This window comes from Bos mutus, chromosome 8 (genome assembly GCF_027580195.1).
Source record: "Bos mutus isolate GX-2022 chromosome 8, NWIPB_WYAK_1.1, whole genome shotgun sequence".
Classification (NCBI taxonomy): domain Eukaryota; kingdom Metazoa; phylum Chordata; class Mammalia; order Artiodactyla; family Bovidae; genus Bos; species Bos mutus.
In genome coordinates, this window is record NC_091624.1 from 83,488,407 (window position 1) to 83,505,169 (window position 16,763).

Genomic DNA, 16,763 nt, shown 5'->3' on the forward strand with positions numbered 1-16,763 from the left:
AGTCCATGGGGTCGCAAAGAGCTGGACATGACTGAGTGACTGAACTGAACTGACTGATAAAAAACAAAATGACCAAGGAAAAGGCACAAAAATGCAAAATCCATGACACTAAGCAGACTGCAAAAAGGACACTTGTTTACAGTATGACAGCTGAAACAAGGTAGAGCACAGCCTTCCTTCAGCCTCAGCTAGGAATGCGTACATCAAGTTACTCCATTTTTTGCCACTGCACACAGACAGTACCATGAAGACCCCACAGTTAATGACTCAGGATTACAAGTAATTTCAGTAAGCAGGCAGGCAAATAAATATGGAACCTGTGAATGATGACAATCAACTATTTGTGTGTGTGTGTGTGTGTGTGTGTGTGTGTGTATATATGTCTTTAGATATAATCCCTAGAACAAACCCCTTGTTTATCTCCCTAGGTCAGTCAGTTCTGCAGAAGTTTGTCAATCCTATAAAGGTAGATACAGAGAATGTATAAGGTTTTTGCCATAATAGTTGATATATATGTATTCTCCAAAGCAAGAGGAAAATCAAATTACTACTCATTTCCTCTAAAATATGCTACAATTTAAGATTACTAATTATTAATTATGTATCACAAATTCCATATCTGCTGAAATTTTTTAAGAATTAGGGACCTATGACTACAGTTAACATTCTAGTTTAGAATATTTTAAAAGGCTTTAGAATAAAATTTCAACAAGAGACTAAGAGCTCTACTTAAATATGATCAATTATATAAGTCAGCTTTAATTATTATTTAAATTTTTCAGTTTACAAATACTCAAAAGTATCCATGTATTTTAATTGCACATCAGTTAAGGCACACAAATTATCATGATTTCAAGTGATCTAGAAATTCAGATTTTTACTAAGCATTATTCACTCCTACCCGCAATCTAAGCTTAGAAAATTTAACATATTTAGTTAAAACAGTAAAGCAATTTCTCCAGCATAATCATCTCCAAATTCCAAGTAAATGACTTGAATTAAAACTCCATCAAATATACAATATATACTTCTGGTAAACACAAAGTAATTCTCCCTTCTAAAACCTCACAACTTCTATAAGGCTAAGAGATGTTATCAGATTTGGAAGCTGTAAAGACTGAGAAAGTTGGGTACTAAACAGCAATACAGAAAGTCAGACTAATTTATAGTTTGAAATCCCCAAAGGGTTCAAAACTGGTGGCACCATGAACTTCAAGAAGTGGAAGGGACCTTAAAATATTAAATATTTAATAAAATTACAGAAAAATGTCTTAAAACCTCAAACATGGGGCATTTTTAAATGATTCTAAACCAAAACGCTATTCAAAAGAAAAAACTGATTGTTTTGTTGTCCAATCGCATCCGACTCTTGCAGCACACCAGGCCTGCCTCCCTGTCCCTCACCATCTCCCAAAGTTAGTCCAAGTTCATGTCCATTGCATCAGTGATGCCATCCAGCCATCTCATCTTCTGACGCCCTCTTCTCCTCCTGCTCTCAATCACAATTGATCCCATCATGGTATTACTTAGTGTATAAAGGTTTCAGTTAAATTTATATGGATTATTTTTCTTTTCACAAAACAGGTGGTCCCCACTTTGCATGACAACAAGAGACCACAAAAATGACCATGCAAGGCAATCTTATTGAAAGATAGGAAAACTTATAATTGTTTCATAACCTTCAAAAGTTGTCAAAATATTAAATGCACTATTACTGATAGTGTATAAGGAAATTGGGTTGCCATGCCCTCCTCCAGGGGATATTCCCAACCCAGGGACTGAACCCACGTCTCTTACCTCTCCTGCCTTTTCTGATACATTTACACAAACACTTGTACGCCAAGTGTTTACAGCAGCACAGCAGCAAAAGTCATTAAAGACCACATATTGTACAGTTCAATTTGTATGAAATACCCAGAATAGGCAAAGTGATTACTGATTCCCAGGACTTCCCTAGTGGTCCAGCGGTTAAGACCCCACGGTCCCAAAGCAGGGAGCCCGGGTTCTACCTCTGGTCAGGGAACTACATCCTATATACTGCAACTAAGACTTTGCATGCCACAAGTAAAGAACCCAAGTGCTGCAACTAAGACCCAGCACAGTCAAATAAAAATAAATTTTTTTTTTAATGATTAATGGTTTCCTATGGCAATACAGGGGAGAGACAGGAGAAACAAGAAGTAACTGCTAATGGGTACAGGGTTTCTTTTTGGTACGATGAAGATGTTCTAAAATTGTACTAAGGGCTATTTAATTCTGGATATACTAAGATCTATTATATGTTTTAACTGAATTGTTTGGGATATTAACATCTTAATAAAGTTGTTAAAATATTTTTCAGTGAATAGCACAGTCCAAAGAAAACAAAAATGATCCAGAACTTTACCAACTACAGATAGCCACTGTTTTCACCCACTTGTTTGTAGCATATGTACCTACATAAACACGTAATTTTCATGTATATGCTGCTGCTGCTAAGTCGCTTCAGTTGTGTCCGACTCTGTGCGACCCCATAGACGGCAGCCCACCAGGCTCCCCCGTCCCTGGGATTCTCCAGGCAAGAACACTGGAGTGGGTTGCTATTTCCTTCTCCAATGCATTAAAGTGAAAAGGGAAAGTGAAGTCGCTCAGTCGTGTCCAACTCCTAGCAACCCCATGGACTGCAGCCCACCAGACTCCTCCATCCATGGGATTTTTCCAGGCAAGAGTACTGGAGTGGGGTGCCATTGCCTTCTCCAATGTATATGCTACTGACCCATAAATATTTTTTCAGATTATAATGAACATGTTTTCACATCAACAGTTACTTAACAGCTAAATACTATTTCACTGAATAACTTTCCCAAAATTAATTTGTCTACTGTCGGACCATTTCCTGTATCAAATTTTCTATTATAAAATATAACTATAATAAATAATGTATTACTCCATCTTTTCACATATTTTCCTAATAAATTCTAAGTAGAACTGCTGCCTCAAATGGTATGTTCAAGACTACAGAGCTCCTTAATGAGATTCAAACAATTATGGTGGATGAAAAAAGAATCCTCCCATGTTGTCACCACAAAAAAGAAAATGACTAATTACAGGACCTGATGGAGGTTGGAGGCGTTAGCTATCGCTATGGTGGTAGGTAAGCATATTGCAATATATAAATGTATCAATTCATGGTGGTAATAACACTGCAATATATAAATGTATCAAAATCAACATATATTAAACTTGTGCAGTATGTATCAATTACATTTCAATTTTAAAAAAATAAGAAGAAAACACATGCACACACAAAAGAATCCTCCCCAGGGATACAATCCCATAGGTTTGGTGAACAGGGATCAGATTAATTTTTAAGCAGCCATCACTAGTCCCCAAGGGCACAACCTTCTGTAGCTGTAGCTTTGATTCATCCTTCAAAGCTTTCAATTTTTAAATGACATATAAATCTCAAAGAAAATACATTAAAAACAGTAATAGGTTTAGGGTTTTTTCCCCTGAAAAACAGTAAAAATGATGTGCTTCCTTTTAATGTTGTTTAAAAAAATTTTTAAGAAAAAGATATGCATTAATTGAAAGCACATTACCCACCAAATTCCAAAGCTGAAAGGAAAGTTAGGGATCACCAAGATCTTCCTGTTAAAGATTAGAAAACTGAAAGCCAGAAAGATTTACTGATGCAAGCAAGGTTACTGAGCTATTAAATAGCAGAGCCTTCACTCTGTACAATGTTCCCTTAAACAGATTCCCTTTAACCACTGTAATACAGTCTCTGAAACACTGACTTATATATTAATAAAATACTGATGCCATATCCCTATACATATGAACTCAGTTCAAATACCAATTGTCAAAGCCCACAAGGATTAAAGTTAATGGAAAATGTCTTAAGAAAAAGCAAATCATTAACTACAGTATTAATTTTATAATTCTGAAGCAACTTAAATAATTCCAAAGCCTGCAAGTGTGTTTCTTACATGGCATATACCTAAAGTGTGTTCCTGTTTACCCCGATTTTTCAGAATCCAAGTACACATAAAAGCAGTCATCTCTCTAAAGTCACTTTTCTGGAAACAATGAATATACCTTCAAGAACATACACATACATGCCTCAGAAAAACTCAATTACCATACACCTAAAAGAGTCCTTTAAAGCAAACCAGAAGTTGCATATAAAAAAATGGGATAGGGAAATTTATCATGGCTGAAGACTTGAAGCTCAAAACTCATTTAACTGTTGTCAATTAATAATATAATACAGAAACTTATACCTTTTAAAACACTGACTATAACTTGATGTTTCATTTCCCTATTATTAAATCACAAAATATGAAACATACTGTTTTAAACTACATTTTATAACAGCACTCACTCCTTTATGACAGAAAATGACTCAATAGACAATTGATACATCTACTATGTGCCAGGAACCTGACAATACAGAGATGAAGAAATAGTTCCTCTCATTATAAGAAATCATACAAACTCCACACCAACACATACAACTATGTCTGTAGTACTGAAATTATATAGAACAACTCAGTGTAGAAGAAAATAAAATCCTATCCTATGATTCATTTTTTCATTCCTTTCTTGTGGATAGGTGATACAAAAAACTGACCAACTAGTAGAACTTTCCCATTCACCTTCACTCCTAATAACTCTATAGTAGGCAGGTTTTGAAACAACCTGTGATGGATAGTTTCAAAGTTCCTAGAACTGAGCATCTAACATCTTTGAATTAAAACAAGTAAGAGCAGTAAAGAAATAAAGTGTCAAAAACACTATCTTCATTTAAAAATGTCTAGACTTTAGAGAGAAATACGTAGACCTGGATGAGAGTATTCCCTCAATTAACAATGATAATTAGTCAGCAAAACAAACTGCACTGCAAACAATCTAATAAGCATGCTTACAAGTTGTGGAAAAATAATATGCAACATTATTTTTAATTCCTAATAGTTGACATTTCATGTTTAATACATGCCAAGCACTGTTTTAAGCATCTTTCATGTAGTATCTTATTTGCACCTTGAATTCTATTTTATTGTTCCCATTGTACAAGGAAGAGAAGGACAAGGCTAAGTAAACCTGCTCAAGGTCATAGAGCAGATAGATAAAAGGAAGGATTCAAAACACTCTTCTGATCCAGCTGTCCTAAACACTATAGAAATGCTAGCTAATGGACAGCAAATTCATCATCAACAAATTGATTTTATCTAGGTCATAGAGCTTTCAGTCTATTACCAAACATTTATTTAACAGCTACTATGTGCTGGGCACTTAAGTAAATAATGATAAACAAGACAGACAAGGTTCCTGCTCTCCAAGCTTTTCACTTGTGGGTGAAGGAAAAGAAAAAAAATAAAATTTAGTCATCACTGCAATGGAAAAATAAGCATAAAAAAAGAGGATATGAGCTAAGAGCTAAATGACTGAAAATCCGTTTCTCTTTGTTGGGAAAGATAGGTCTTCAGTCAGGAAGGACCTGAGACAACATACATCTGTGTAACAGTAAAAAAGAAAATGTGATGAGGTTGGAGAGGTAAGAATAGACTAGTTCACACAGGGTGTTATAAAACAGCACTTGTGGGGACTCGCCTGGTGGTTCAGTGGTTAAGACTGAGCTTCTACAGTCATCAAGACAATATGGTACTGGCACAAAGACAGAAATATAGATAATGAAACAAAATAGAAAGCCCAGAGATAAATCCACACACCTATGGACATCTTATCTTTGACAAAGGCGGCAAGAATATACAATTGAAAAAAGACAATCTCTTTAACAAGCGGTGCTGGGAAAACTGGTCAACTACCTGTAAAAGAATGAAACTAGAACACTTTCTAACACCATACACAAAAATAAACTCAAAATGGATTAAAGATCTAAATAGTTTCTAAGACCAGAAACTATAAAACTCCTAGAGGAAAACATAGGCAAAACATTCTCTGGCATAAATCACAGCCAAGATCCTCTATGACCCACCTCCCCGAGTAATGGAAATAAAAGCAAAAATAAACAAATGGGACCTAATTAAACTTAGAAGCTCTTGCAAAATGAAGGAAACTATAAGCAAGGTGAAAAGACAGCCTTCAGAATGGGAGAAAATAATAGCAAACAAAGCAGCTGACAAATAATTAATCTCAAAAATATACAAACAGCTCGTGTAGCTCAACTCCAGAAAAATAAGTGACCCAATCAAAATATGGGCCAAAGAACTAAACAGACATTTCTCTAAAGAAGACATACAGATGCTCAACATCACTCATTATCAGAGAAATGCAAATCAAAACCACAATGAGGTACCATCTCCGCTGGTCAGAATGGCTGCTATCAAAAAGTCAACAAACAAAACAAAAAAAAGTCAACAAACAATAAATGCTGGAGAGAGTGTGGAGAAAAGGGAATCCTCTTACACTGTTGGTGGGAATGCAAACTACTACAGCCACTATGGAGAACAGTGTGAACATTCCTTAAAAAACTGGAAATAGAACTGCCATACAACCCAGCAATCCCACTGCAGGGCACATACACTGAGGAAACGAGAACTGAAAGAGACACATGTACCCCAATGTTCACTGCAGCACTGTTTACAATAGCTAGGACATGGAAGCAACCTAGATGTCCATCAGCAGATGAATGGATAAGAAAGTTGGGGTACATATACATAATGGAATATTGCTTCAGCAAAAAGAATGCACTTGAATCAGTTCTAATGAGGTGGATGAAACTGGAGCCTATTATACAGAGTGAAGTAAGTCAGAAAGAAAAACACCAATACAGTATATTAACGCTATATATGGCATTTAGAAAGATGGTAACGATGACCCTATATGAGAAACAGCAAGATACACAGATAGAAAGAAAAGACTTTTGGACTCTGTGGGAGAAGACGAGGGTGGGATGATTTGAGAGAATAGCATTGAAACATATTACCATATGTAAAATAGATGACCAGTCCAAGTTTGATGCATGAACAGGGCACTCAAAGCCAGTGCACTGGGACAACCCAGAGAGATGGGATGGGGAGGGGTGTGGGAGGGGGGTTCAGGATGGGGGACACATGTACACCTGTGGCTGATTCATGTCAGTGTATGGCAAAAACCACAACCAATATTGTAATTAGACTCCAATTAAAATTAAAAAAACAAAAAATAAAAAAAGACTGAGCTTCCAATGCAGGGGGCACAGGTCTGATTTGTGATCAGGGAACTAAGATTCCAACACGCCTTGCAGCACAGCCAAAAGAAAGAATTTAACAACAGCATTTATAGACAGAATTTGGGTGTTTTTGTCTGTTGGTAATGTTAACAAGGAGGTCACTGAAAGGCTCTGGACAGAGAAAATGACATGATCTGACTGAAATATCAAGATCACTCTGACTATATATGAAGAGTAAAAGCTGAGCCCAAGATAGGGACAGGACACTATTCCTAAGAGTAACTGCAGCATGAACTTAAGGTGCCATGCTGCTGCTGCTGCTGCTAAGTCGCTTCAGCCGTGTCCGACTCTGTGCGACCCCATAGACGGCAGGCCACCAGGCTCCCCCGTCCCTGGGATTCTCCAGGCAAGAACACTGGAGTGGGTTGCCATTTCCTTCTCCAATGCATGAAAGTGAAAAGTGAAAGTGAAGTCGCTCAGTCGTGTCTGACTCTTCTCGACCCCATGGTCTGCAGCCTACCTCCCATGGCTCCTCCGAGTTCTGGAGTGGGGTGCCATTGCCTTTTCCATAAGTTGCCATAGAGGAGCGGAAAAAAGCAGATCAGAATGCATGTTAAAGGAAAAGAATTAAGACTTGCTGACTGACTAGATGTGGGGAAGAAACAGATACGACTATAATAAGAAATCAAGGATAACACTAAGATTTTTGGTTCCAGCAAAAAGCACTGAATCTCTGTCAGTCTCATTTACTAAGAATCTGTTTCCAGTATATTAGTTTTATAACATCTAGTAGCCCATCATGTTTGGTATACATAAGAGCTCACTGTTAAATAGTGTTCAAAACTTTGGTGGATAAATTAACTATGAAAGGCGTAAAAAATTACAAAATATCAAATGCTTGTAGCTCAGGAAACGAATGCAGTTACAAAGGGATTCTGCTCTAACTTCACAATAAAAAAAAAATCTTATTTACAAATCAGTTACAAATAACTGGGCTTCCCTGGTGGCTCAGAGAATTCCATGGACAGGAGAGCCTGCCAGGCTCTGTGGGGTCACAAAGAGCTGAACATGACTGAGTGACTAAAACTACTTTTCACTTTTATTAATATCTAGTTTTCTAACTGTCATTTCTTCTTCCATGTTCTTCCTTTCCCATCTTCTTAACTACAGGCTCCTGGATTAAACTCCAACTTATGCAAATTCCAAACAGAAAGGTTCAAATAACCGCCCTCCCAAATCCTGAGGGGGAAAAAGGCAAACACTCACCGCAATTCAGTTTCTAAAAATTAACCTTAAATACCAAAACGTTAAGTCACCAGACTAATAGATTCAAGAGCACTGCCTTTCCAAAGGTAACAGTGCATTTATGAGATCACTGAGGCACAAAAACTACAAGTACATTTTGAAATGAAAATTTAATATCATTCGCTTAATTTTAATTTCCTGAATATGTTCTAATTTTTGAATATTAGTAATTCACCATCTTCATTTCCCAGTTAATAATACCACTGTTATGTTATTAACCAAACGATGCTTATGAAAATTTAGTTCTTTGGCATAGTTTCTTTTGCTTTATAATCTACAGATATTTGCAACATAAAAATCCTCATTTTTAAATGTTGAGGAAGGGATGATCATTCTTCTAAATTTAACATTAAGAATGACTATGTGTTCTATAATACTATGTATTAGTCACTCAGTCGTGTCCAACTCTTTGCAACCCCATGGACTGTAGCCTGCCAGGCTTCTATGTCCACAGAATTCTCCTTGCCATCTCCTTCTCCAGGTCTATAATACCATAAGGATACATAGAAATTCCAGGGAATGTCTAACTCACACTACTCTGATATAGTTAGTATTCAATCTTCCCATGCATTCCAATTATCTGGAAGGCTATTTAAAATAGACTGCTAGGCTCCACACCTCCATTTCTGATTTAGTGAATCTTAGGTGGGTGGGGTCCAGGAATTTGCATGCCTATCTAAAGTTCCCATGTGCTGTTCCCACGTAGGGTGCAGCTTGACCTGGGACCACACTTTGAAAACCCTTATTCCAATAGAGATTACACAATTTTTCATTAAAAGATACCTTCCCTATTGAATTTATGGAAGTTTTAAATGGTAGATTATCACAGATAATCAGAAACTCATTTTAATTAAATTTATATATTCAAAGTACATTCAACTTTTTATACTCAAAATAATTATGGTGAAGGCCAACACAGTTCTGAACTCAAAACTGGATTTTATTTTTTTAAAACTGGATTTTAAAGAAGACAATTATGTGGCACTGCATGATGTCATTAATATGAAATGTCAACAATTGGCAAGTCTAGACAGACAGTAAACTAGTGGGTATCTAGGCCTAGGAGGCAGGAAATGAAGAGTGACTGCTAATGGTTATGGAAGTAAATATACTAACACCCACTGAATTTTACACTTTACACAACTTTATGATGTAAATTACACATAAAGCTATTTTTAAAAATTTTTTGGAAGTTCATACAGTAGCTAAGCAATGTTAAACAAATGTTGTCATTGTAGACACTCTTCAGTTCAGTTCAGTCGCTCAGTCATGTCCGACTCTTTGTGACCCCATGAATTGCAGCACCCCAGGCCTCCCTGCTGCTGCTGCTGCTAAGTCATTTCAGTTGTTTCCGATTCTGTGTGACCTCATAGATGGCAGCCCACCAGGCTCCCCCATCCCTGGGATTCTCCAAACAAGAACACTGGAGTGGGTTGCCATTTCCTTCTGCAATGCATGAAAGTGAGAAGTGAAAGTGAAGTCGCTCAGTCATGTTCGACCCTCAGCAACCCCATAGACTGCAGCCTACCAGGCTCCTCCGTACATGGGATTTTCCAGGCAAGAGTACTGGAGTGGGGTGTCTATCACCAATTCCCAGAGTTCACCCAAACTCATGTCCAATGAGTTGGTGATGCCATCCAGCCATCTCATCCTTTGTTGTCCCCTTCTCCTCCGGCCCCCAATCCCTCCCAGCATCAGTCTTTTCCAATGAGTCAACTCTTCGCACGAGGTGGCCAAAGTATTAGAGTTTCAGCTTTAGCATCAGTCCTTCCAAAGAACACCTAGGACTGATCTCCTTTAGAATGGACTGGATGGATCTCCTTGCAGTCCAAGGGACTCTCAAGAGTCTTCGCCAACACCACAGTTCTTTCTTCACAGTCCAACTCTCACATCCATACATGACTACTGGAAAAACCATAGCCTTGACTAGACGGACCTTTGTTGGCAAAGTAACGTCTCTGCTTTTCAATATGCTATCTAGGTTGGTCATAACTTTCCATCCAAGGAGTAAACGTCTTTTAATTTCATGGCTGCAGTCACCATCTGCAGTGATTTTGGAGCCCAGAAAAATAAAGTCTGACACTGTTTCCCCATCTATTTGCCATGAAGTGATGGGACCAGATGCCATGATCTTCGTTTTCTGAATGTTGAGCTTTAAGCCAACTTTTTCATTCTCCTCTATCACTTTCATCAAGAGGCTTTTTAGTTCCTCTTCACTTTCTGCCATAAGGGTGGTGTCATCTGCATATCTGAGGTGATTGGTATTTCTTCTGGCAATCTTGATTCCAGCTTGTGCTTCTTCCAGTCCAGAGTTTCTCCTGATGTACTCTGCATATAAGTTAAATAAGCAGGATGACAATACACAGCCTTGACGTACTCCTTTTCCAATTTGGAACCAATCTGTTGTTCCATGTGCAGTTCTAACTGTTGCTTCCTGACCTGCATACAGGTTCCTCAAGAGGCAGATCAGGTGGTCTGGTATTTCCATCTCTTTCAGAATTTTCCACAGTTTATTGTGATCCACACAGTCAAAGGCTTTGGCATAGTCAATAAAGCAGAAATAGATGTTTTTACGGAACTCTCTTGCTTTTTCCATGATCCAGCAGATGTTGGCAATTTGATCTCTGGTTCCTCTGCCTTTTCTAAAACCAGCTTGAACATCAGGAAGTTCACGGTTCACGTACTGCTGAAGCCTGGCTTGGAGAATTTTGAGCATGACTTTGCTAGCGTGTGAGATGAGTACAATTGTGCGGTAGTTTGAGCATTCTTTGGCATTGCCTTTCTTTGGGATCGGAATGAAAACTGACCTTTTCCAGGCGTGTGGCCACTGCTGAGTCTTCCAAATTTGCTGGCATATTGAGTGTAGCACTTTCACAGCATCATCTTCCAGAATTTGAAACAGCTCAACTGGAATTCCATCACCTCCACTAGCTTTGTTCATAGTGATGCTTTCTAAGGCCCACTTAACTTCACATTCCAGGATGTCTGGCTCTAGGATGAGTGATCACACCATCATGATTATCTTGGTCGTGAAGATCTTTTTTGTACAGTTCTTCTGTGTATTCTTGCCACCTTTCTTAATATCTTCTGCTTCTGTTAGGTCCATACCATTATATAATTTTAACTAGAGTAGCACCAGTTTTGTTCAACCTGAACCCAGGTAAACAAGTCTACCAAAATTACTGCAAAGTCTAAACGTAATGTTCAAAACTGGTGAGGTTATATGCTACTTGTAAGGCTATTAAAATATAGGCATGTAGTAATATTATTTTTCAAAATTAAGAGATACCCCCTGGAGTAATCCTCCGCACCTAGAAGTAAGGGTTCAGTATTCAGCTACAATTTCTAAGAAATTAATTTGCTTCTCCGAATCAGTTTCTGCCCAGAAATCCACCAGGGGCAGCAGAGCAGTAACAGTGGCTCCCAGAATCATACAAATACACAGAGAAGGAACTATTCAGATTTCTTTTCACCTTTCCCACAATATACCATTAGTGTGGCTAAAATCACAAAGCCTAAAATAGGGTGTCAGGTCATCACTACAAAAAGCACTAATTACACTAAATATGAATACTGAACACCTTGTTAAAACTTTCCTTACACACTTTCTCATCCATCAGTTATTTTCTGACTGCTGAGAGAATCAATCTACATCTTTTATGATTAAGGACATCCGTACCAGTAAAAGTTAAACCTGCAGTGTGTAATTTAACATAAAAATAAATTTAAAAGGGACACGTGAAGACTTTTTTCCAAGTTCAAAGATGATTTTAATGTTTTCTGTTACTTTATTATTTTCTCTTAATTAACCCCTACTTGCTTTTCGTTATATACCCAATGAACCTGCTAAATTAACTCTGATTTGCCTTTAGAGCTAAAAGGACTTACGTCTCATGAGTTCCAAAAAAGAAAATCGGTAGTTTGTTTGTGGGTGGTTTTACAGCTCCATCAGGAACTTCATCTACCTAAAAAAAAAAAACAGAAAAATTAACATCTTTTAAATCATACACACTTAAACAGACCAGAGTAAACTGAAAACAAGACATCCAAAAGGGTATCTGCTGTGAAATAGACCGGTTCTACAGGTCCACAATCCCTTATCTCTAGTTCTGAAACTCAAGAAGCTCTGAAAACCAATATATTTCTCAAAACTCATGTGATAGCAAAACCTGCATAGAAACTGAAGCTTTTCCATCATTTCTTTTATCCATCTAGCATTTCTACTGATGCTCCTCTGCAGAAACATCATGTTAGATTATCATTTGCCATCCTAGACCTCATCACAGAAAGATGTATTGTATATGGACCACCACTACCATTCTAAAACCCCCAAATTCTGAATGTTCACATAAATCTGGCCCTAAGTACTCCAGATAAGGAACTCTGAATCTGTTCAAAAATTTTAAATGCTATTTATGCAGAGAGGTTATCCAAATACTGGAGTAATGTAAAACCAGACATTAAAAAGGTTAAAGCAGTACTTTTCCAAGTCTGAAACATATACTTATGAAAACATCTTAGACCTACATGGCTGAGTAACATGAGGTTACCTATTCCTTTTTCATTTCTCTTTTAATATTTTAATACTTCTAATTAAGTAAGGAAGACGGTATCAGGTACTGCTATGTCGAACACATCTATAATAGTTGTTACTCTCTTATCAGAGTTAAGGCCATCAGACAGTAGTATTTAGCCATTATTTACTTAAATTTCATAATACAGTTCTAGAAATAGAAATAAAATTAGAAATAAATAGAAATAAATTTCTAATTTAGTCCTTTCAAAATTTCAAAGACATTTCAATTTAAAAAAATCTGTTGAACAAGGGTACAACCAACAGAAGACCTACTATGCTCCTTATGTATGATCATAAAGAAATGGTTTAAGAAAAGACCATGAGGGTGATTTCACTGGTTGGCAGTCTGAAGGTTTCAGCCATCAATAAGAATCATTAGCACCCAACACCTTAGGAACTTAATTTCCTCACCTATAAAGACTGTACTGTCTTTTCGGCTTTGTCACAAATTGCGAAAAATCCTTAGGGGCCTTAAGATAAGGGATACTCCTGTCATCTCAGATCATATGCTTTCTCCCAGCAAACAGCTTTAAAAGTCAATGCAAATGTCTAGCACTTACGGAGTTTAATAAACACAAGGCAATTTTTCAAAAATTGACTTTAGAAATGATTATTGGTACAGGATTACAAGAAAGCACAAGACTTAAAAAGTAACGAAGCTTGGGATAAACAGAAAATGTTAAAATCAAAACTGGAACACTGGTGGTCACTTTCCCAGCTGCGACCTTAAATATACACTCTAAACTCTCTAAAGCAAAGACTTAGAATTCATAAGATTGGAGAAAAGATAGAAAAATGAATACAATTTTAGACACAGACAATATCAAATCTAAATGCAACTGTTTCTAAGAAAAAAAGGGTAAAAGAGACTAAAGTTTTCCATTTCAATACAAATTGGTAAATGCAGCATTTATTAAATAAAACACTCTGGCCCTCCTGAGGCTACTTTATTTTGCTTTTATTAGCACTGTTAGTCGCCTAACAGACTGAACCATGTGGGAAAGATGATTTAGAAGAGTAATTTTTAAAGCATTTCCATTTGGTTTTAAACTATACTGCTGCATAGAAATTTGAATGAAGATGTATCCCATAACCTCAGATTTTCTAACACCTCAAAATAATCAGGCTCAAACCACAAAAAATGTTCTCTTGGAGGGGCCTTAAACCTTCTCAGTTTGCCTATCCTCCACTTAAACATGAAATAGTTTTTTAGTGCATGACTTACGTACTAAGGATGGGGGGGATGATAAGGAAATTCAGTTTACATCTATTGCTCTGAGAACTTTACAATCTATTTGGAAGTCAAAGAATCCACATAGAGTAAAAGAATCCACATAGAGTTAACAAAGGAAACAGTGTCAAATATACAGACAAAAATTATGATTAAGGATTTTTCCACTAAGACTCCAAGTGAAAAGGTAGACTTAATAGACTAGGGGGAAAAAATTCTTTCCAGGTTGGAAGGAAATCTATAAACCTGACTTACAGCTGGATGGGAAAAATTAAGAAATGGTGAACATTTTACACTTGGATAGCACTCAGCAACTCCATGATTCTTTGTAACCAATGGCTTATTTTTCCTCCCAGCTGACATAATTGAAACTATAGGATTTAATTATCTTTAAGAAACACACTCCTCAAAGAAGAGTAAATCAGTGGAAATTACAGCTTTAGAATATCATGTGTATATTTAAAAAGGCTCTTGAGCTTACTGAGTTCAACCTTTTTCAGGTTCTATCACTATATTAGAAGTATAAAAGATCTTTTTCTGAAAATGGTGCTTTTTTGAAAGACAGTCTCAATTCCTAAATGTCACAAAAAAATCCTGAGTTCTGAATCACCTCTCTGTACTACATGCGAACCAAGGAATGTGGGTTTACTCTTCCTTTCACCTATGGGAAACAATCAGAGGTGGAACAACTTCTTCAAGGTCATAAGGCAAACTTCACCAATAAAAACTTAAAAACGAATTTTCTAGACTTTCTCTGATGCTACCTTATTGTAAAATTTTCCAGAATACCCAGTCCTAGCTTTCACTGAACCAGTCGATCCAGAAGGCCTCATTAACTATAAAACAGGAAAGAATACCTATGAATTCAATTTAATTCCATACAACCTTTTGACACCCAAGTTTGCATAGATTCCGCTGCTATTTTGGATTTTACTCAAAATTAGGAAAATGTCGCCGATTCTTTACCGTCTGAGCCACCAGGGAAGCCAGTTTTTTTTAAACACAAAATCCGTATTTGTTTTCACCTACAATGGAACATTAATGGCATCATCTTTAAATATTTCCTATTAAGAAAACCTGCCAAAGTCTGTCCACAACCATAGGAAAACACCTAAGTATGCCAAAACACCTGGATTTTTAAATTACACAGAAGATTAGTGGGCAAAAAACTAAAAAGATCAGGTTACAAATGAGACGAAAGGAAAGCGAGGGAGAGAAAGGATACGAGGGGGAGGAAAAAAAAGAGAAAAGGGTAGGAAGTAGGCCTCTGAGGAAGGTAGCACCGCTAAACACGAAGGCTAAAAATCACTTACTCGAGCTGGCCAATGAGGATAACCTTTCATCTTGGCAAAGATGAGGTCCCCAGGTTTGAAGTCGCGAGTCATGTTTCAGGGGCGAGGCCGAGGGTCCGAAGCCCAGGGAGGAGGCGCGGCGGTGCGGACTGCGAGGGGATGCGGGAGGGCGGTCGGGAGCCGCGGCTCCCGCGATGGCGGGAGGGGGAGGATGCCTCGGGGTGCCCCGACGCGCCTGCGAGGGAGAGCACCGAGGGCGGTTAAAGCTCAGAAACCCGGAGGGAGGGGCCGTACGGGGAGCGACGGGGGAGGGGAGGCCAGCGGAGGGGTAGGGGTGGGGGGTGGGAGAGTGAGGGGGAGAGCCGCCTCCCGCTCCTTGCCCGTGAGTGCGCGGCCTCCGCAGCCCAAGAGCTACCCCTCCAGGCTTCGCAAGGTCCACCGCTCGACGACCGAAAAGACGCCACCACCTGAGGCAGAGATGCTTCTCAGTCCCCTATTCCCTTTTCTCCCGCCCCATCGTTCCTCAGTCTTTTTTTTCTCCTGAAGCTGAAGCCCCAAGAGGGTGGGAGGTCGGCGAGAGGAGGAGGGGGGAGAAAAAAGATGGCAAAAGGCAGGGGAGCGTTGCCCTTCCATCCACACACGGCCTCTCCCACAGCCTTCTTCCCGACGGTCGCAGCCCCGGGCCGAACCTCGACTCCCCGGCGGGCCTCGGCCACTTCCCAGCTAGAGCCAGGAGTGAGGCCACCGAGGGGGGGCGGGGCGAGTCCCCGCCGCCCGCTCACCTGCCGGGGCCGCGGGCGCTGAGGCTGCGGTGGCGGGCCGGCCGCCTCCGTCCGCGTCCACGCAAGCCACCTGCGCCACCAGCTGCCGCAGAGCCGTCTCAACGGCTCCGAATAACAACCGCCGCCGCCGCTGCCGCCGCCGCTGCTGCGCTGCTCCCGCGCGGCTCCCGCTCGGCGCCCGCTAGCACTGGGGCGGGACCAATTGCTCGCCGACGGAGGGGGAGATAACGCAGCACCCGCCAAAGGTGTGTAGCCTCGACACGGAGCTTCAGGAGACCCTAGATCCCCAAGTTCGCTTTTTCCTAACGTTTGCAGCCTGATGGAGAGAGAGACGGGTGCGAAGAACAAAGAAGTGGGTGCAAACAGTTCGGCCCGCTGTGGCTCCCCCCTGCGGTTTGCGGAGTGGTCGGGCCCGGCCCGC

The 16,763-nt window shown here is 39.2% G+C and overlaps 1 protein-coding gene across 3 annotated transcripts in view; it reads right to left on the reverse strand.

Annotated features, from left to right (window-relative positions):
- Positions 1–15,788, reverse strand: part of PSIP1 (PC4 and SRSF1 interacting protein 1) — a 40,175-nt gene extending 24,387 nt beyond the window's left edge. For all 3 annotated transcript variants that reach the window (XM_005889563.2, XM_070375921.1, XM_005889564.3), the window contains exons 1-2: positions 15,582–15,788; positions 12,350–12,426 (exon numbers count right to left, since the gene is read on the reverse strand). In XM_005889563.2, the coding sequence (XP_005889625.1) occupies positions 12,350–12,426; positions 15,582–15,653 (149 nt within the window). In that variant the 5' untranslated portion in view covers positions 15,654–15,788. The remainder of the gene's footprint in view (positions 1–12,349; positions 12,427–15,581) is intronic.
- Between the last annotated feature and the right edge of the window lie 975 nt (positions 15,789–16,763).